At 51.8% G+C, this 20,724-nt stretch overlaps 2 protein-coding genes across 3 annotated transcripts; both read right to left on the minus strand.

The window, feature by feature from the left end:
* Nucleotides 1–55: 55 nt before the first annotated feature.
* TMEM121B (transmembrane protein 121B) lies at nucleotides 56–4,846 on the minus strand. The gene is made up of 3 exons (XM_051784662.1): nucleotides 4,675–4,846; nucleotides 3,351–4,359; nucleotides 56–3,234 (listed from the first exon to the last, which is right to left on the minus strand). The coding sequence occupies exons 1-3, from the start codon at nucleotides 4,844–4,846 to the stop codon at nucleotides 2,967–2,969; spliced, it is 1,449 nt and encodes a 482-aa protein (XP_051640622.1). The 3' UTR covers nucleotides 56–2,966.
* A 6,765-nt stretch (nucleotides 4,847–11,611) lies between these two features.
* HDHD5 (haloacid dehalogenase like hydrolase domain containing 5) lies at nucleotides 11,612–20,097 on the minus strand. Of its 2 annotated transcripts, XM_051784978.1 has the most exons (8): nucleotides 19,997–20,097; nucleotides 19,704–19,904; nucleotides 19,376–19,488; nucleotides 18,159–18,252; nucleotides 17,632–17,665; nucleotides 17,051–17,225; nucleotides 16,529–16,717; nucleotides 11,612–15,918 (listed from the first exon to the last, which is right to left on the minus strand). In XM_051784978.1, the coding sequence occupies exons 1-8, from the start codon at nucleotides 20,081–20,083 to the stop codon at nucleotides 15,549–15,551; spliced, it is 1,263 nt and encodes a 420-aa protein (XP_051640938.1). In that variant the 5' UTR covers nucleotides 20,084–20,097; the 3' UTR covers nucleotides 11,612–15,548. The 2 variants fall into 2 exon arrangements, with proteins under 2 accessions (XP_051640938.1, XP_051640939.1); XM_051784979.1 differs by lacking the exons at nucleotides 18,159–18,252; nucleotides 19,376–19,488.
* Between the last annotated feature and the right edge of the window lie 627 nt (nucleotides 20,098–20,724).

The raw sequence follows: 20,724 nt of genomic DNA on the forward strand, positions 1-20,724 counted from the left end.
AATACAAAATTGAGTAGCCCAGCAAAACTTAAAGAAAACAAAAAAAGGAGCGAAATCAGTCACAAGTTTCTAACTTTATTTTAACAATCTTGCTTTTTAAAAAATACAAGTTCTAATTAATGCCAGGGGGATGCCAAGTGTCCATCAGCCACAGGCCTTATCTCTCACTTCAGTTTCCCCTCCTGAGAGTAGTCAACTCTTTTGTCAAGATAGCAAACAAGGAGCAATAAAATTCTAAATAACTGAGTAGTGTTACAAGGCTTGTGACAGAATCCCAAGGGACCTACGTCTTAGTATGGCACAATTTTGTTTAGCAAAGTGTTACTGACCTGGACCAGTAATTTAATGTTGGGAGAATATACAGTAGGTGTGCAAGGTGCATCAAGAGAGGTATTGCTTGTACTTTAATAGTACCACTATCTCTCTTTTCTGCAAACAGATCTGTTACGTGGCAGAGGGGTTTAAATGGAAGAGTGAGCTCAATTACCAAAGAAAAGGGAATTCAAAAGGTGGAGCAGGCTTATAAACAAGACATTGAAGAGCTTTAAATGGTTTTCTGTAGGAAGTAATTGAAGTAGCAGCAGAGGTGCCCTTTTAGTTGCAAGGAGGCTTCTGTATAGCCAACTACTACAAGAGCTTTATAGTCTCCAAACAGCACACCTACTACCAGCCTAGAAACCATGGCACCACAAAGAACAACTTTTTCTACCAAGGAATTCTATACAACAGAAGCATCATTTTGCAGGGTCGTCTGTCCCAGGCAACCTTTTCATCCACGGACAAAGTTGAACTGTGATTTCACTGCCAATGATTTAAGTATGCCATGGCTAGATAAATTTCAAATATGCCATTTTTCTCAATAATGTCCTAACTGGAAAAAGGCACTCAATGTTGAAACAGCAACTTTATGTGCTATGAAGGGGTACTGAAGTAAGACTTGTTAATAATTCTGCTGTGATTCCTCTAGTGTCTCAACTATGTTCACACTTCAGCATATCGATGCTATTGTGAAGTTGGCCATAGGAGCAGCAAAACATAGTTGTTGAATAGCTTTTTTTTCCTTCACCTTGTTTTGGGCAGTGTTTGTTGTTTGGGGATTTATTTTTTATTTCTTCAGCTGTTTGACTGAAGCATGGAGTAGTCCTAGGTTCAGGTGTCACCTCATTCTCTCTTGAGTAATTATTTCTGAGATTTTACTGTCTACTTAATGCTGAAAAAGGAAGGTGCAAGGAAACAAATATCTGTACAAGCGTAATACACCTGTAATTACACCTCCTTTGGCCAGGAACTTAGCATCCCCTCGACACATTTCACATCACACAGGAAAAGTTCACAGTACCAAGTTTTACAATCACAGTCACTCACAGCACCAAGATTGTCCAAACAAGAAGAAGTTACCGAAGAGAAAGGCCACTGGCCAAAATTCACACAATTGCCCACGTAAGGGCTCAGGTAATAAAGCACTGGTGGGAAAGTTAAGCCTAGCCTTTGCCAACTCTCTGTTTGGCAGGAGGAGAGCAGCAAGTCCCCCATCCTAGCTGCACTTCTGAACAGAACAGCACTATTGACCCATCTCTTCCAGGGGCTTTTCTAGCCCCTCAAAACCCACCAGCCAGTGAGAGCTGGGGGAGTAGAGTCCCATGGCATCCCTGCTTCTGCCTCTGGGAGCTGGAAGTTACCAGACTGTAAACATTTTGTTGTAGCAGTCCACTGGAGCAGGCAGTTGATCCCACTCTGTGAAAAGGAAGGTGGGACAGAGGCTCAGTCCCACTGAAGCCCAAGCCCTGAAGGAGAGAATGAATGTGTGTGCGGAAGAAGTCTGGGCTGTGCCTGCAGTCCTGCTCTGGGTAGCAGTTGGTTGTGCTTTATTTCTCCTTCCCATCAGGACAGCTCGAAAAAAAAATTTGGGACAGGAAACTGTCATTTTTCACAATTATTGCAGCCTTGCCCAGATAACAAAACATAAGCCTGGGAGGGGCAAAGTCCTTCCTCCAAATGTGGCCTGGTGCTCCTGCTCCCGGGGGGCTGGTTTCAGGAGCAGCTGCAGCCAGGCAGAAGAGCAGGCCTTAACCCCACCGAACATTCATGGAGCTTAAAACCAAAGAAAACTGTTTCTATGAGAGGTTACTAACAATTTTTTCCCCTGCCTACCCTAAACCACATGCACAAGGAGGACAGGATGCTGATACGTGGGGCTTTCACCAAAGCTCGGGGAGCCCCTCTGCCTTGAGGGCTCCTGCAGCACTTTGCTTTCTGTGCTGAAAAGTGAGGTTCACTGAGCATGGGGCCCACCCTGAGCAGTGCCAACATCTTCTGCTTTGCTGTTTAAGAGGGGGCAGCTTGCAGGCTTAACCCTGTCTCTACTCTCTCAAGCAGGCATGGAAGGGGGCCAGAGGAAATCTTTCCAGCCTTTCTGGCTGTGTAAAGGAAGACCCTACACTCTGTGTAAAAAGAAAACCAATGCTGATCCCATAAACATGCATATTCACAGAGAAATGAGAGCCCCAGCACCTGGGGATGCAAGCAGTAGGCTGCTGTAAACCCTGTTCTCACCAGAAATAAATGTCTTGGTGGTTATGAAATGGGGCCTAAGCCCAGGTTCATGTCCATGCTGGATTCATGTTTCTTCAGCATGTGAAGTCAATGTAAGATGCAAAAGGTTGAAGCACAGAGGTAGACATTTTTGGCGTGGAGAAGGTGGCTCATGGGCTTGAAGTGACCAGTCGGCCAGCGTGCTTCCAGAGGTTCCCCAGCTGGGATGCAAAGGCCTGGGAAACAGAGGCAGCAGCTTTGCAAGACCTAGGGAAGCCAAAGCGTGCTTCCTTCCGTCCTTCCTGCATCCCGGAGGAACGTCTCTGCTGGTCAGGCCCCTGTCGCATCTCATTGATGTGGACAGCAGGAGTTCTTAAAAGAGGGGACAAAATGCACTGGTCCCTGTTGTTTAGAAGGAAAAGGAAAAACTAAACTTATATGGTCACAATGCAACACAATATCCTGGCAGGGAGCGGGAGGGGAAGAATGGGACCCTCCAGACAGGGGAGAGACAGAAGCACTCGAAGAAGTCCTGTCCTGAAGGGCAGATGCGTTTTCCGGGGACAACTGTCATCCTGCAGGTAGTCGGGTTTGTGCGGAGCTTCCGCTGCTGGATTCGTCCATGAGAAAGGGAGGAGAGGAGAGAGAGTCTGACAGGGAAGCCCACGTCCCTTTCCCCTGCTCGGCCACGGAGACAGGAACCTGAGCAGAAACGCAGAGAGACTCTGCCGGGAGCGGACCCGGAGGCGGCGGAGCCCCTCCGGGGGGCGGCCAGAGGGGCTCAGCCCTGGGCGGTGACCGCCAAGGCGTTCACGTACCCGTGGGGTCCCACGTCCACGTCGGAGAGCCCGTGGGCCAGCGGGGCGGCAGCGGGGGCGGCGGCGGCGGGGCCATACTTGGCGGGCGGCGGGGCGGTGACGGGGCGGAGGAGGCAGCAGGTCTCCAGCGCCTCCAGCCCGCGGCAGGTCAGGAAGAAGAGGTTCTTCAGCATGAAGAGGGAGAGCGGCTGCTGGTAGCGCAGGAGCAGGAGGCAGCGGAGCGCCAGGAGCGGCGCGTCCAGCAGCCCGGCGGGCAGCAGGAGGTGCAGGGCGAGGCGGGCGGCCCCGGGCGGGCGGGCGGCGCTGAGCTCGTAGAGCCACAGCACGGGCGAGGCCAGGCAGAGAAAGTAGACGGCGATGAGCAGGTAGCGCAGCGGGGCGGGCAGCGGCGCCGGCCGCCCGGGCTGCAGCACCAGCTCCAGGAGGGAGAAGCTGTCGAGCAGGTCGAGGCAGGTGGCGAGGAAGGCGGCGGCGGCGCGGTGCTGAGGCGGCGGCTGCGGCGGCAGGAGCAGCTGCCCGGCGCCCTCGGTGCCGATGGCCCGCAGCAGGCAGTACAGCAGCGGCGCGGACAGCGCCAGGGTGATGCGGAAGCCGGTGGTGCCCAGCGGCAGACGCAGCTCGATCAGCTCCAGGATGGAGGTGCCCAGGATCAGCGCCGCCTTGGGCGTGAAGGCGATGGAGTAGATGAGCCAGGCGAGGTGCGCGTAGGCGAAGTCGCCGCCGCGGGGGGGGACCCCGGCCCCGCGGCCCCCGGCCCCGCGGCCGCCGGGGGGGCCGTGCAGCAGCAGCGGGTGCGGCGGCGGCGGCCCGGGGGGCGGCGGGGGCCGCTCCCGGCGGCGCGCCCGGCTGTTGCGGCAGAAGAAGATGCCCCAGCCGGCCGCCAGCACCAGGTCGGTGGCGATCCAGCTGCACCAGTACAGGTCGGTGACGGCGATCAGGTAGAGGTCCAGCAGCGCGCCCTGCCCCAGCAGCAGCACCAGGGACAGCGCCTGGAAGCCCCAGCGGCGACCGCCCCCCGCCCCGCCGGGCCCCAGCAGCGCCCCCGCCGCCGCCCCGCCGCCCCCCGCCCCGCCGCCCGCCGCCGCCGCCCCGTACAGCTCCGCCGCCGTCATGCTGCGGCCCGGGCTCCCGCCGCCGCCGCCGCCGCTGCTGCTGCTGCTGCTGGGGAGCGGCGAGGCGGCGGCGGGCAGCGGGGTGGCGGGCGGCGGCACCAGGGGCTTGCTGATGCTGATGCTGTCCTCCTCCTCCTCCTCCTCCTCCTCTTCTTCCTCCTCTTCCTCGGTGCTGCTGCGGGGGCTGCGGGGGCGGCGGGCCCGCGCCGAGCCCGAGCTCGACCCCGAGCCCCGCCGGCTGCCGCCGCTGCTGGAGCCCCCCGGGAAGAGGGGCTGCCGGTCGGCGGCGTGCGGCGGCAGCGGCGGCGGCGGCGGCGGCGGCGGCGGCTGGAAGGAGCCCGAGGAGGAGGAGACCGAGCGCTGGTTGGAGGCAGCGCGGTGCATGGTCCTCCCCGGCCCCCGAGCCGGCGCGCCGGGCCCGACGGCCGCGCCGCGGCCCCCGGCCCGCCCCCGGCCCGCCCCCAGCGCCCCGCGCCGCCGCACCGGGCCCGGCAGCGGCAGCGGCAGCGGTGCCGAGAGCCCGAGCGGCGGCAGCCGGGGGGGAGCCCGGGGGGGAGCCCGGGGGCGGCGCCGCGCTCCAGCAGCAGCAGCTGCCGGAGCCGGGGCGGGCGGCGGGGGGTGGGCTGGGGCTGGGGCTGGGGCCGGGGGAGCGGCTGCGCGGCCGGGGGAGGGGAGGAGGGGTCGAGCAGGGGAGGGGGAGGAAGGCTCCCCCGCCCTTGTCCGCGGGGCTGCCAGAGCCACGTCTCGGGGAGCGTGGCCCCGCCGCCTCCTGTCCAGAACCCCCGTGGATGGAGCTGGCCGGGCTTGGGCGAGTCGCCCATGGACATGCCACAGCATCCCGGCAGCCACTCCATAAATGCTCTGCTTCCATAAAATCGGAAGTATTTCAGTCTACCCTGATCTCCCTAGGCTGACCAAGACAAAGGCCAGTTGGCCTGGCACAGAGCCTGCAGTGAAGCACACTCATGGCTTCTCATCTGTGCTGCTGGACACTCATCTGCCCCTACATTCGGTCTCTTGTAAGTAATTGTTCATCAAAGGAAGTGTCTTTGACCCCACCAATTTCCTGGGTTGAGCCAATCCACATGCTGAGAGCCCTGCCCAGCTTGCCATGATGGGACAGTGGCTTTAAATTGATGTGAATAGTCCTAAAGTTCCTAATTCTACTGAAAGCACCAATTGGGACCTTTATTGACTCACTAATAACGGCCTCAAATTGAGCTTGGCTGGCTGGATCTGCTCACCACCAGCACTAATGACTTGGTACATCATGTTTCAAGGTGGCTTGATGCTCAGCATGACTAGTCTCTCATTCCTACCTGTGCCTGCCAGTGATGAGCCAGCTGCTGCCTGTCAATGTCATGATGCCCATCAAATAAACTGTACCCCCACATGTCTGTATTAACTACAGACATGTGATAAAGACAAAAAATAGCTTGATTTTTGAACGTGTTGCTAAATCAACACATGAGCCTGAGCAAAACACAGATGCTTAGTACCGGGAAAGGGCATCCGGGACAGCAGTGACAACCATCTAAGACATGCTGGTGCAGGCTCCCTGAGAAGCCCTACTCCAGTCAATGTCCCTGGCTGCTCCTGAAAACAACAAGAAATCAGTCTGGGGTACTAGGAGAATTCATGCTTAAACTTGAAACAAAGAAATAATTGAAAAAGAGAAGGGGAGAACTTGAGCTGTGTTGACACAAAGATTTCTTTAGACACACAGCAATGGTCAGGAAGAAAAGCAGAGTAAGAAAAAGAGTTACAGCAAATGCATTGCTGCCAATGGAGCTTTGAGTGAGGGGCACAGTCAAATCAGTTTTCTAAAAGCATGGTCAAAACAGAGGGAAAAGGAGAAGGTAACTGGAGGCTATGCAAGCTTTAATGTAGTTACTTGGGCAGCACAGTACTGAACCAGTACCACCTCTAAACTGGGGTAGCATCACGCAGGTGTTCCCAGTCTCCCACACTGGTTGCTGTCCTGCTTCTGAGTCCAGGCTGCTGCATCCCTGCTGCCGTAACCTGCATGGCTGGGTTGCAGTTAAGATGGGGGACATCTATTTTCTGCTACACTCACATTATGTTTTCGATGCTTGGATACACTTGCCAGGGATCAGCCTTGCATCAGCGCTACTCCTGTCATTGCCTTCCTCTAACTCACCTTGTCATCATATCTCGCATCAGAGGACACTGAACACGCATGCGCTCTCTTCCTAAGGGCTTTCTCAATAACTCCACATTTCCATTAGCAAATAAAAGTACTTCATTCTAAGAAGGTCAGTAATTATACCATATCATAAGGAACACGAGCATCCAAAAGAACAGTCTAGCCTGGAGGGTGGTGAATGGGCTGATGCATCCAAGCCTGGTGCCAGGATGGAGAACATGAAGCTTCACCCCAGGGCAAAACAGGCAGGACACCCACACAGATGCTCATGAAAGGCCCAGGATGCAGCAGGCAGTACCACGAGCTTTGTAACTCTGAGAAGCATCACTGGCATTTGGAAGTTTAGGATCAGGTGAGTCCAAGGAGGGCTGTTGCCATCTATTTTCCCAGCAGGTGACTGCGTGGCAGCCTGAGGCCAAGGACTTCTCACATCTGGCTTCCAATAGCCCTGTATTTAGTCCGGGCACCTCGTGGGCCTCTGCCAAGGTGCTTGGCCTGGGCATCACACCTCTGGCACACCCTCTGCCACATGAGCCACAGGGCTGCCCTTCCCCAGGGGCTGCTCCCCATGATCCACATCCCACGTCAATGCCTGAGAGGCACTGCCATGTTGCTGCCTCCATGGTGACATAGGTGACACTAGTCCCTCTGCATTGTGGGGGCCCACAGCAACCCATCACAGGGAAACAGCAAGATTTTGTGTGATGGAAGCAAGACAGCACCGCTCTCAGCCGAGCAGCTTAGCCTGCACTCATTCAAGATGCAAGAAGACAGTGAATAGTGAGCCCCCCCTCCCCTTCTTTGCCAGACATGCTCCCACTGTGCTGGCTTTGCTCTCCAGCCTCTCAGGGTGTGTGGACTGTGTCAGGGATGAGAGCACTGCACCTGGGCTCTGCTGCCAAGCACTGTGTGTTTTGCTGGCAAGGCTTTGTCTCTCTGACAGACTTCGCTGCCAAAGAAAAACCCCTGACCAAACAATTGCTTAGACTGCAATTTTTGCACAGCCCTGCCAACGCTTTGCTTGGGGCTCTGTGGATGATCTCTGTTTTCTAGGGAGCACGAGGCTCGAGGCCAGGCCAAGGAGGATGATTCTGCCTGTGTCACTCTTTCATGTTTGAGCAGGGCCCAGTGCTCCTTGACAGATGTCTGAAGTTGCCCAGTTCAGGATGGCTCAGAGTGACAGTAAGGGTTTGTGAACACCAACTGTGCCTCCTAATTTGGTTTCCACCAAAAGGCTGGGTTAGATGGCAGTGGAAGTGTCTCTGGTCCAGGGCAGAGGATATAACCACTTTCTTGTGTTCTGGATCCTGGCCTTTATCCAAGGTGGGTGTGTTCACCTGACACTTCTCAGGGCAAGCCAGTAGTTGTGTCACTGGCATGATTCATGTGTGGTCAGTCCTGAGAATTAACTCAATTGGTCTTGATCCTACCACATTCACCTATTCCACTGGAAGAAGAGTTTTCCACTGGTATGAGAGGACATGGAGTGAAAACCATGCATCCATCTGGGCTGCTCAGGGCAACAGCCCTCACGCTGAGAGGGCTGGTCCTGCCCTACCTGGGCAGCAGACAGTGACAGCTTTGCCTCATTGGCTCTCATCCTCTGGGTTTCCTGGGCAATGTGATTCCCTGTGTGCCACAGGCTGGACATGCTCAACTTAGCTGCCCTGGCAGCCTGCCAAAGACACTCACACCTCCTCTGCTTTCAGTGGAGAAGCTTTGTTTCACAAAGGCTGTCCGGTGTCTGTCCCACCTGCTTGGGTAAGTGCAACTGGGTGGGGATCCCTGGGATCCCTTTGGGAGGGATGGGCTGTTGCCCACAGCTGGTGTGCTGATCTGGGGAAATGGGCTCTGACATGGCAAGCAGGTGGTGTGGTGAGCCCAGCCCAGGGGAGCTGGGGTGGAGCTGTGTGCTAAGTGAAGGGGCACCTGCACTCCAGGATCACGGTCCTGCTGGGATAAGGCTGAGCAGGGCAAGAGGAGGCTTATGGAAACAGTTCTCCAAAGGCCAAAGGACACCTGCTGGGGCTGTGAAGGTCCCTGTGTCCAAGGTGGGCAGGTGGAAACAGGGACCTGCAGCTATAGGGCAGCTCTGAACAGGGATGACGGAGCACCAGGATGGAGAGTGGGAGCTCAAGGGATTCCTTGGGGTGACCACAGGCCCCAGCACTGCAAACCCAACCCAAACAAATAGGTGAGAATAAGAAAAGAGCTTGTATGTGGGAAAGGAAGCAGAAATTGAAATTGTGCCTTAAAATGGGAGGGAGGGGAGAAATGTCTTCTACTTGAGAAGGCACTGAAGAGCTTTTTGTAGCACACTGTAGGATGAGATATGACAAGATGATGCTTCCCGTGTGATCTGGTTATTTAATGCAATGTGCAGTCCTTGGAAGTGTTAGTGCTTAACTATTTACTGTTAAAACATTAAAAAGCTAAACTATAAATAGCTTCTATAGCAGTTCCCAAGCTATGTTTCTGGGTTCTTTATGTATTGATGTGTATGCATAGTGATGTGTGTGTATACATATATTTGAAGGCAAGCAGCAGACAACAGAGTTTCGTGAAACAGTCATACTGAATATCTGAAATGCTACCACTTCTAGTTTACACTACTAGTGGAAACAAGTAGTGTGCCCTCAAATATACCCCTGCTGGGGAAAGGCAAAACTTTCTTGAGGACTGAACTCAGGGAGGAAACAAAATAATGACTCAAGTTCTTGGGGGAAGGGAAAGAAAAAAGAAAAAAAAAAAAAAAAGAGGCAGATATATGCCTGAAAGAAAGACCAGAAACTAAATACCTAATTATACCCTGCAGTAAGCTGTCAGAAACTGGCAGCAGTGGGAGGGAAGGAGGCAAAGCTGATCTCAGTGAGTTTGAGCATAATCTGCTCTAACCATACTTAAAATGCCTTTTGTGTGGGAATGGAAGGTTCTGGTATTCTCTGACACATGCTTTGTACTGCACTTATCTAATCCATTCAAACGGTCAGGGCTGAAGGTACAGACAAGTGTAAAAGAGTCTCACCTGGCCAGTGCCAAAATTCAACCATACCTCAGCTTCTGAATGCAGTCTTTGTAACTAAACTGCTGATCCAGTATTACAGTTCAGGGAACACAGACACACTTCAAAAGGATATACAAGTGTAACAGCCTATTGCTTGTAATTACATTTCGGTTCAAAGAGTTTTCGATGCCAGCATAAAATGCCAAGACATTTCTTCCCATGCTTGTAGCAGGGCAGGGGTTTGGAGAGTGGATTTGGGGTTTGATCTTGTTATTTTGTACTTCCTCAGTCTTAGCATACAGTGTGTATTGAACTGACCCTGAGGAGAAAGTTCTTAGCAGTTGAACTGACTGAAAGGGAAAAGTGGGTTTGTCATAGTAAATTTAGAGACAAGTGTTTTATTGGTGGAAGTTTGGTTCCTTGAGAACGTGCAGCTGCCTTGCTGGTGTGGGATTTTACACTGATGCAGACTGGATCTATAAAGGTCTTAAAGTGCATAGTTTTCATCAAATTGACTGTGACGGTAAAAAACATAAAGACTTGTGCTTTTACAATTGGGGTGAGTAAGATTCAGTAATGGAAGGGTTTGGGCAGGCCCCCAAAGGCAACAGTTACCAGGGCAAGCAGGTAACTGCATAGCTTGTGTTCAAGGCCCACCAGTATCCACACACTAAGCACTTTTCAGGGGTTGCCCCTGTAGGCACTTCTCACAGCATTCACCTGGGAACAAACTCCAACTTAAATAGGGCTCCCAATCCTCTTTTTCCAGTTGGTCCTTCTTCAGTGTTTCACAGTGCTGGTGTTTAACTCTGCCCCTTATGGTGGTTAAGGACTTCTGTGGGACTCTACCTTCCACCTAAGGCTGCCTCCAGGGGACACCTTAACCCCAGGCTGCCCTTTTGCTTTGACAACAGTGTAGTGATTAAAAGCATTCATCTGAGAGGATCAGGTTGTGATCTCTTTCTGCTTAACTAAATCTTGATATGACCTATCTTGGGTGTGTGATCCATCTACCAGAGTACTTGGTAAAAGGAGGATGCTGGTTAACACTTTTTATTATTACAGGTCAGGGACATAGGTCATTTCTCCAGGATGTAGAATATAGTTCTATTCCTCTCTCTGCTAAGAATGGGAATCCTTGCCCAGTCCATCCAAAACTGCTTTATTGATTGTTGCTTTCAACACCAAGATCTCAGGACTCTACATCACGCTTGTTTTGCTGTCTAATGTGACTCCTGTGAGCTGTGAACTTTGTAGATGGAAAACTTTCTGATGGAATATGCTATAAGAACAATGCAAGTGAATTGGCTGTTCCTAAGATCATTAAAAATGACTGTTTCCACCTGGAATCTTTAATTTTCCATTTGCTGTAGTCAGTGGACGCTTTTGGCTTTAATCCGAAAGTTAATACACGTCTGCCTAATTCCTCACCTTTTTTAAAAGGTGAGGCTCTTGTCAAAGTTGGGTTTCTTTTACGATCACAAAGGATTTAACATTGAGTCAAGTAAGCTTCCAGTGATAAGGATGGCTTTCCCTAAGTCCTTAGGCTTGTTGTTCATCTGCAATAGCAGATTAGGTTGGTGGCATCAAGCTTGTGGTTTCCCCACATAGTAGACATTAATCATCACAAACAACTGCTTAGGTCAGGTCACAACTAAATGCCTACCCTGAAAGTACCTCACATATAGGTGGCATCCCAAAATTCATCTTGACTGTGAACAGTCAGACCACAGCTTATGATGTGTCCTTTCCCCACCTCTACAGAGTAGGTTGCACTCATCTCACCTGACTATGGCAGATGTAGAGTTCACAAGAGATTACAATTTGGCTCAGACAAAAGAATTGCTGGAGAGGTATCCTTTAAAGTAGTCCCCTCAAGAAAATCTGATAACAGCTTGATGAACACACAAAAAACCCCCAGCATTTGCCCTAATAATCTTCTGGGGCAAAGATGTGAAAGAGACCAGGACAATAATCATTAAATGTACACACAGCAAGTTAAAATTTATTTCAAAGAAAACATCTTTTATTATTTTATATATGTTCTAGATCAAAGTAGCAACTCTGGAACTGCATTGAAATTAACATGAAATCTAAAATAATCACAGCTTCTGATCTCTCTGAATGATATGTAATCACTCTGCTACAGTGCACAGGACACAATCTGAAACATTACCCATTTATTAAAGGGAGAAAGACGTGGCAGGATTAAGATTGGAAGAAAGGGAACAGTAGTGCTATATGACTCCCTGAATGCCATGTTAGTAGTTGCATGTGTCCTGTGGAATAAAGGAATTGACTTCTCTGGCCACAATGTTATTGCATGACATAAAAGCTCTCTACTTCAGATCCAAAACAAGGTCTATCCCCCTTGGTTCCTTCCTGCTGTTCTCAGCTGCATACTCCCTTTAAGCTTGACTTAAACCTGTTCATCTTTGGAAGATGGAGTTGTTATGATTAGGTCTTCACCCTGTTTGTTGTATAGGGCAGTGCACCACATAAATATTAAGGTATGGGATCAGCAGTGAAGTCCCCTCTCCAGCTTGGTCCCATAATCCGCACAGAAGTGCAGTATGCTTGCTCCAAATAGAGAAATATGGCCTCAGAAATACCACTTCTGTGCAATATGTGAGACAAAGGAAGAGTTTTGTTCTGGCCACACTGGAAGTTAATTCCAGGAAGCTACAGTTCCAAGGAAAAAAGATTTCACTGAATTCTAGCAGTAACAGATGTCTATAAATGAACTGCAGATAAGCTAGATGCCTGCACAGCACTCTAGCACAAAACTCGTGGAACAGAAGAGACCTGGCAAACACTTCCATTAACAGAGACCTTCCAGAATCAAATCAGTGTCTAACAGCAGCTGGAAAAGCCAGATTTCTTACTCCATCCACTGGGTCCATGCAATTCCTAGGCAGGGACTTGGACAAAGTGCACTGTTTTAAGGAGCTGAGAAAGAGAAGAGGGGAAAGGTCTTCGTGTTGCTCAGACCAAGGGTTTGGCTAATTAGTGCACAGAGCAACAAGCAAAGTCTTTTATGAAACCTTACTTGGTAAAAATTGGGGAAAGGGTACGAGATTCTTCTAGATTCCCTCTCCTCCCTTCTGTCCAATTTCAACTCGCAAGCAAAGCATTTCTTAAATTCCTTATCACTGAAGTTCCTCCTACGCATTTTTAAGACTCCCAGAAGACTGTTTCAACACTAACATGGTGAAAAAAAAACAAATCCAGAGCTAAAAGCAGATTTGGAAGCTGAAGCAGATTCACATCAGTCAGCTCACCTCCCTCCACTGCTATTCCAAAGATGGAGATGCCTGGCTCACTCTCTGTGCAAATGCAAACCTCTTCCTGTCTTGAAAGAGGTGCTACCTCCCTCCTCCTGCTACCTACCTCGCTTCTGGCTGGGATGTGCCATGCATGCTGATAGGAAATTACTGCTTGGGATTTCTCACCCCTAAGGGAAGGCTGGTTCAGCAGCACCTGGTCTTTTGAGTAACCAGCACCACGGTTTTTACAAGTAACAGGACAGAGCCCTGCCAAAGGTTGCTGCGCACACAGGTGGACAGACCTCGGTATTTCAGCAGGAAAGTGCCTACCACATGCAGGGTGTGGCTCACATTTACTGCCAGTAACCAGCCCAATACTGCAAGCAAAGGGAGCATTCCTCTTTCTGCATCTGAAAAGCAAGCCTGAGGGACGCTGGAGCTAGTTTATGAATAAATGTGTTTTGGACCTCCAGTTCCAGGCCTTGCACTCTGGGCCTACAGCACAACTGTGACTGTGGAGATGCACTGAAAGCTAAAAGGACCTTCCTTATGTTGTATGTGAAGTCCTTCCCTGTGCTAACTCTTCTGGATACTGGAGACAGGCCCTTGTCTTGTGCAACTGGATGAAATGGTAATTTTTCTCTCCAGTGAAAGGGAAGGATTCTGTGTTTCTCACATTACAGCTGCTTTTAGAAGTAGCCAAGTGATTCTTGTCCTGATGAGACAGAGGAGGACAACCCCAAGCAGTGCTAAGAGAGGAAGAAACTTCCCACTATGGATTTCACAGGAGGAAAATTCATGCAAAGAGAGATTTTTCTGCCCCAATTCATAAAGTAAGGGATAGAGAAAGAAGCCACAGAGAAGGACTTCTTTTGCCTGGGTCACTGACAGAGCATCCAGTCCTCTTCAAGATGCAGAGTCTGGCACAACAAAGAACAGAGCCTGCACTGCAGTGGCCTTCTTGGAATACACATAAGTATTGAGAGGATGGAGAGCTGCTGAAGCAGAACTTCAGTGCACATGGATGCTGAGACTTGAATTAAGAACTCAAACTTCTGTGTAGAACATTTTGTTTGTACCCTGTGTATGGAGCTGCCTAGTAAAGCAGGAGGGAGGGAAGAAGAGGCAGAGCAGATCTATTTCTGATCTTTCAGTGTTGTGTGAGATGAGTAGAACTAGGAACACCAACTCAGTTGTGTTGGCTCCAAGGCTTTTCACCATATGCACAGACTGATATGTGCTTCTAAAATCACAATGCTCCTCTAGAATTAAGATACTCTTTGCTGGGCCAATCTTTCACATGAGTTTCTCATGCAATCCTTGCTCATCTTCTTTGTAATGTCTACAGAGACACAAGTCTTGATCTTTCTCTGGACAGCCTGAGCTAAGAGAACAGAGGCAATAGAAGGTGGATGTTGTTAGGGACACGGAAATGTTCCTGGGCAGGCAAGTTCCAGTTGCTAATTCATGTTAGGGGGACTCTACCTGCATGTTAAAGAAAGAGGAGGGAACAGAGGTCAGACCATATGCATATCCCTGAGCTGCAAATCACATGAGAGGAAGAAAAGAAGTGAAATACAGAGAGACATTTGTATTCTTAAAGATGAAGACTGGGGATTTGGGACTTTGGTACCATCCTGGTTTGATCTTCTTTTTAAATCCTTGCATGTAAGGAAGGAGTAAAAGTGGACTGTGACTCTTTCTGTTTAACCTTTGTTCCAGTGAAGGGCTCCTCTTAGAAGCTGTGCCAGCTGGAGCAGGTGGGTGGTTGTTGCAACAGTTGGGATCAGGGCGGGTGCCAAAAGAGCCTCTTGCTGCAGCACTGAGTCCTGGGCAAAGACAACTTTGGAAATTCAGACTCTGTGGTAGTTTCCTCTGCTTCTGAGAGCAGGCTGCTGGCTCCCTAGTGGGATGTGAAAAGGTAGGAGTGTTCACAGAATGCTAAATAGGCAGAAGTGAACAATATAACTTTCACCTCAGCCCTGCAGCAAGTTGCTCTGGCTACTGCAGCTTCCTTTGAGGGGCCTTGCCTCTCCATAGCTGCCAGAGGACTGCAAAAGAGGACTTTGTTTCAGACTGACAGTGATGCAGTGGCAAATCCCCGAGCAAACAGAATTTGTTAAAGTCCATAGGCACTTATTCTTTACAAGGAGAATGTTAAGACTTAAAGCCTTCTCTTGGCACAGTGCCACCACAGCACAGCTTCTGGTGTGCTCGTGTCACAGACTGGACAAACAGCACACTGCAGGAATGGTACAGTGGCTGATGGGAGCTCCTTGCATGGGAAAGAGCTTCATCCTCAAATATGTTGAGAGGAGGAGGGTGGGCTTGCCTGATCTTCACACACAAAGGGGGGAAAAGAAAGAACTCTGATAGCTGAACAAAACTGGGATTGCTGGGACAAGCCTTCTCCCTATACCCTGTTTCCATTACGGCTCAATTATTGATGTACCGTCACAGTCAAAAGCCTGTGGGCAGCTGTCAGGATTGCAGAGGAGTACCAATAAAAGTAAGGGGCTTTTAGTGCTTTAGTTTTCTTTCACGTTGTCTAGATCAGATCACTCCAGGTCTCTCCCCATTCTTCCCCTCTTCCCTTTCCAGTACATAAAATCCCTTACAGCAGATCTTTGGGCACACCCGTCTCGGCCCCTAGCTCCAGTTCTCTTTCTTGAAAGCAAGTTGCACAGCATCATTCACATCCTGCACTATGTAAGACGCCTGCACCAGGCTGGGATCAAAGCAGAAGTCCCGATGTCCATGGAACACCGCCTCGGTCGTGCACTGCTCTGTTTTGCTGGGAACACCGTTGTCGCGGCGGTAGACCCCAGTGCAGACCAGAATCGAATCGCAGCTCTCCACTGAACTGTTGCAGTCCTTCCTCAGCTCCAGGTAATCCTCAGTTTGGGGACTGGCTGCCTGTGGGTTCCTCTTCCCCCCAGCCCGGACCTGGTTCTGCTGAGCTGACTTGAGGTAGTTGTTGTAGAGGTTTGCCCCATAGACGTCAGACATAGGGTTATCCCTGGATAAGGTCACAGTGCGAAACAGGAATGAGAAACTAGCCCATGCATCTCTCTCTGGCTCTGGCAGATTGGGATTAAGAAAGCACTGAAGGAGGAAGGGGTGTGAGATATTTACTAAGAACAAGAGGATCACCCAGACTGGGCTAGTGAATCCACCCCCCAGTGTGTCCTGTTCAGGCCACATGCTTCACAAACATCTTCCGAGCACGTTAGAAGCACCCCACATCATTTTCAGCCATTACTGTGTTGTGTTCCCTACGTTTCCAAAGTGTTTGGCCTAACTGGGCTAATGGTGCTACATCTGAGCCTCTTAACTTTGTCTTCAGTCACCACTCTACACACACTCTGCATCCTACAGCAAACAGCTCTCCCAGGCTGACAGGGTCCTTCAAAATATTGGAAATGTAGGATGTGAAAAGCTAGTAAGCCTCTGTTCCAGGACGTGAGGCTCCAGAGACACCACGGGGATTTTTGGTATTAATTTTAGAAGTATCCAGACCAAAAGAAACAAAAACAAAAACAAAAAAAACCCCAAAGAAACCCCAAAACTCCAAAGAGAACTCAGTGTGCAACTCCCTAAGGAAAGCAGCAGGAAAAAGAGTCTCTTACCCAACTGCATAGAGGCGTCGGATGGGAGCCTTCCAGCCCTGTTTCTCTGCCTGCTGCTTGATCAAGTACTCGGCGTAGCGGTAGGTGACTGTGCTGGGTTTGCCAATCAGCGCCTCGTACTTCAGCTCCCTGCCCGTCACCTTCTTGTAGATGTCCTCCAAGCAGAGAAGGAAAGTGCCATGGCCAAACCTGCTCCAGAAAGGACATCATCAGTGTCCCCAGTCACGCCCCTGAAGCAGCAAGCGCTCCTCGGTGAGGAGAACCACCTGCTGTAGCCAGGTTAACGCCTCGTCTGGATGTGGTGCCTACCCACACACACACCTCCACAGGCAGTGGTCTGGCTTTTGCTTCTTGAAAGCTTTAGGCTTTGTTTCTCGTGCAGCTTTCGTGTCTCTGCTGCTAACTACACCAGACATTCAAACTTTTAAAACATTCAAATGCTAAAAAAATGCAGTAGGAAAAGATCATCTGCAGGAGAGGTATATGAAATAGTCTAAACCAAGCATCACACATGCTTTTCACCTGGGCATCTTGGCTTCAGCCATCCACAGGAGATCCATGTTGCAGGCCAGGATAGGCAGATGGGGGTATGGTACATCTTGCGGCTCTGCCCCGGGGTTCCCGTTGCTCAAGAGTACATCAATAATAAGTTGCAGGCTTGTCTCCCACCTCACCGGCTCACCAAACAGAATCACCCCTGGAAGATTTCAAGAGATGTTTGGAAACTCACAGCATCCAAGTATAGGACCCACTACCAAAAGCCACCCACTAACGAAACCACTCCTCTGCTGGGATGCTCTGGTGAGTACAGCCACTACTGGAACACAGCTGGTGCCAGGGCTCCAGTCTGGGTACCACTGCATCATGTGCACCACTAGTCCCAAATATTGGAGCACGGCAGAGAGAAAAGCTGGCTTTGCTTTTACCCAGATTGTACTTCATACTGCATGAGAGCAGCGAGGCTGCCTCCCGACTGTATCCTCTGAGTGTGCTGCCCGTGGATACCAGTGAGCCAACAGCACGTCATCAGCTCCCATCCCAGTTGGCCTGCCTTGCTGTTAGTTCTGCTGGCTGTTCATATGTAAACAGAGGCTCCTGCTTACCTTCTATAGTGGGGAAGCCAGTGGTTGGAGGAGGCTGCCAGAAGAAAACAGAAGGCTGGGTTAGTAATGCAAAACCCAGTGCCATCTCCAAAACAAAACTAAAAATGTGCTCCCTTTGAACCTGCCAAAGCAGTTCCACAAAAAGGCAGGGCAAGGCCACCTGGAATCCTGAAGAAAGATTTCCCTCACCTCCCCCCTACCATCCCAGACAGGATTTCTGGGATGCAGACCTTGCACTCCTGTCTCAGAGCTGGAGATGTCAACCAAACCGTCTTACCCCTCACTGCAAGGAACAGCAATGGAAGACAGGCACAGCATGAGAAACACGAGGGGAAAGTCACTGCCCCTCCTGCAGGAGCCAAGGCTGTGAAGAGCAGAGAGATGCTGGCTGCTCAGCATCAGTCCCAGGCTCTCACTGTGGGGAGCCACTGGCAGCCAGCTGCTCCGTGCCTTTGCAGCCTCTCTGCCCTGTCCATGTGGCCCCACTGCACCAGACCACCCCTTCTACTGACGCTTCAGGAAATTACCAGTTCCTTTGGCCTCCGGCTCTGATCCACCATGTCTAACAGGGGATATGCCTTCCTCAGCGCCTCTATGGTGACCACGTGCTTGAACCCCAGGCTATTTCAGACCATCAAGGAATGTTGTGGAGACTGTTGAGGGTTTTTTTAAGTTACTTGCAAAAGCATCTATAGGATTAAGGAATACGAGTCCTAGTAACAGATCAGTTATTGAATGTGGTAACGCATAACCTCATGGCTTTCAGTCACGCTGTGCTTCAACCTATTGATAGCCCTAAAGGTTACAACTAAGAAAAACAGACTGGGGTGATTCATCAGCAATCCCTGGAACTGGGCAAAGAGCAGAGACCACCACTCCAAGCCTTGGTCAGCTCAGCTGGTGCAAGGAAAATGGTCTGTGCTGATAAAATTACACAAGCCAAGCATGAGTTACATCAGCTTGCAGAACACCCTGCCCTTGGCTTGTCTATAGGCCTCAGGGAAACACACATTTTTGTAACAAATGAAGTTAAATGTTGAGCACAGAGTGTGCCCCTGCGTGTAGAGGCTGAGATGCTGTCAACACTGCAGGCAGTTATTACCTCCTTGCAGACATGTCTGACCTGCTGTTCCCCCACCTCATCCAGGCAATATGCATGTGGAATTGTCATTTAGACCACTTCCCTGTACTGGGATGCTCTAACTCTAATGATATTTCATAGAATCATAGAATGGTTTGGGTTGGAAGGGACTTTAAAGATCAACTAGTTCCAACGACCCTGCCATGGGCAGGGACACCTTCCACTAGACCAGGCTGCCCAAAGCCCCATCATATCTAAGTTCCTTTAATTGCTGTCAGTTGGGGGTGATCTCTAATGGGCTTTGCCAAGAAAGAACAGGAGGAGCACAACTTCATCTCAAAAGTGAGATGGGCCCAAAGCTGATGGAGTCCTCACAGTGACATCCCACCAACTGGAACAGCAACCACAGGAGAGGTAATCAGCATGAGTTAATCAGCATGACAACCTAAAAACTGAATAAGGGTAGCCAGGAGGTGACCAAGATGGAGTTATTGCCTCCCCCTGAGCCGCTCCATGAGGATGACCAACGACCTTTCTGTCTCCTCGTGGTTCTACAAGCTGACTGAGTGCCAGGGGCAGCGGCAGGGCAGGAGCAGCAGTCTTTAGCTGGGAAGCTGCAGCAGAAAAGGCAGAGCACCATGAGGCACACGGAGCAAAGGATACTTGTGGGCAATCTCCTCCACGGGCCCCTGCCCGGCCACCAGCATGCACTTCTGGTGGAACTGGCTGAAGAGCTGCAGGGGGCTGTGGGACAGAATCACCTGCTCCGGAGACACCTGGGGGAGGGTGGAGAGGATGGCTGGGAACCGCAAGTAAGATTTCGCCCCCCTCCTCCCTGCGGTCGGGTCGCATCGCTGCCACCTGCCCCTCTCCGAAGCGAAGCCAAGCACTCGGAGTGATTCCCTGCCGGGGCACTCGCGCAGGATGTGCTCCCTCCTCCCGGCGCTCCGCTTCAACGCCGGGAGCGCTCCCCCAGCCCCGTCACCTTTACCTGCATCTCCAGCGCCCGGGACAGCTCTTGGGCCTTGTCCGAGCGCAGGCAGTTCCCGGCGTTGGTCAGGAAGACGACGGGCACCCGGAGCCTCCCGCTGCCGTCCGCCAGCCTCTGGAAGGCGCGGCGGGCGGCGGGCACGGGCTGGCTGCCCCGCACCAGCACCCCGTCCACGTCGAACAGGAACCCGAAGGCCGGCGGCTGCAAGGCGAGCGGAGCGGACGGTCACACCGGGGAGCCCTCCCTGCGCCGTTCCCCTCCCCGGCCCCTCGCCCCCGGCGCCGCTCACCCACCCGGGCGGCGGCGCAGACCCCGCGGGCGGGCGGCCCCGCGGCGCGGAGCAGCGCCCGGCCGGCCCGCAGGCACCCGCGCAGCGCCATCCCGCCCGCTGCGACCTCGGGGCACTGCCCGCACTACAGCTCCCAGAGAGACCCGGGGCCCGGAGGGGAGGGACCGGGGCGGAGGGAGGGCGGGCGCGGCGGAGGACGGTGCATCCTGCCGGCTCCGCGGTCCCGGGGAAGGGGGCTGCCGGCGGAGGGGTGTCCCGCCTGCTTCGGGGCGAAGGAGGGTTGTGGGTTTGGGGGCGAGCTGGAGAGAAGCGGGTGAGGGAAGCACCGAGGCTGGCGGGGCGCGACCCTGGAGAGGAAAAAGGGGTGAAGGGGATACAAGCAGCCCAGCCATGGGAGAGGCAAAATCTCTGCAGAGGAAAGGTTTGGGAGCAAAAGGCTTAGACCTCTACAGAGCAATCACACCGGGTTTATCTCAGCCCTTCACAAAATCAAAGAACAGGAGTCCCTCGGCCTGTGATTGAAATCACTCCAGTGCTGTACAGCCGGGTCCTCCTGGCTGCACAGGCATCTCCCCATAGTCTGTTTTCAGTCTAAGGTGGTTACAGCTTACCCTGCCCGCAGTGTGCGTGCCGAGGGGCTGCACTGCAACTTGTTACCTCTGCCAGCTGACCAGGGGAGTGATTGTCCCCCTGGCACTCAGCACTGGTGAGGCCACACCTCAAGTGCTGTGT

The sequence above is a fragment of the Manacus candei genome, unplaced genomic scaffold (assembly GCF_025592945.1).
Source record: "Manacus candei isolate 608988 ecotype Guabito, Panama unplaced genomic scaffold, ASM2559294v1 h1tg000018l, whole genome shotgun sequence".
NCBI lineage: Eukaryota > Metazoa > Chordata > Aves > Passeriformes > Pipridae > Manacus > Manacus candei.

Bases quoted from the DNA above. Each gene is read 5' to 3' on its own strand.
- TMEM121B (XM_051784662.1), bottom strand. From the start codon at position 4,846: ATGCACCGCGCTGCCTCCAACCAGCGCTCGGTCTCCTCCTCCTCGGGC. The intron at 4,360-4,674 runs GCTCGGCGCGGG...GGGCGGGGGGCG, and splicing joins GGGCTCGGGGTCGAGCTCGG to GTCGCCGCTGGGGCTTCCAG. The intron at 3,235-3,350 runs GTACGTGAACGC...GTTTCTGCTCAG, and splicing joins GTGGACGTGGGACCCCACGG to GTTCCTGTCTCCGTGGCCGA.
- HDHD5 (XM_051784978.1), bottom strand. From the start codon at position 20,083: ATGGCGCTGCGCGGGTGCCTGCGGGCCGGCCGGGCGCTGCTCCGCGCC. The intron at 19,905-19,996 runs GTGGGTGAGCGG...CTCGCCTTGCAG, and splicing joins GGGTCTGCGCCGCCGCCCGG to CCGCCGGCCTTCGGGTTCCT. The intron at 18,253-19,375 runs GTATCCTTTGCT...GGTCTGAAATAG, and splicing joins GTGGAGGAGATTGCCCACAA to CCTGGGGTTCAAGCACGTGG.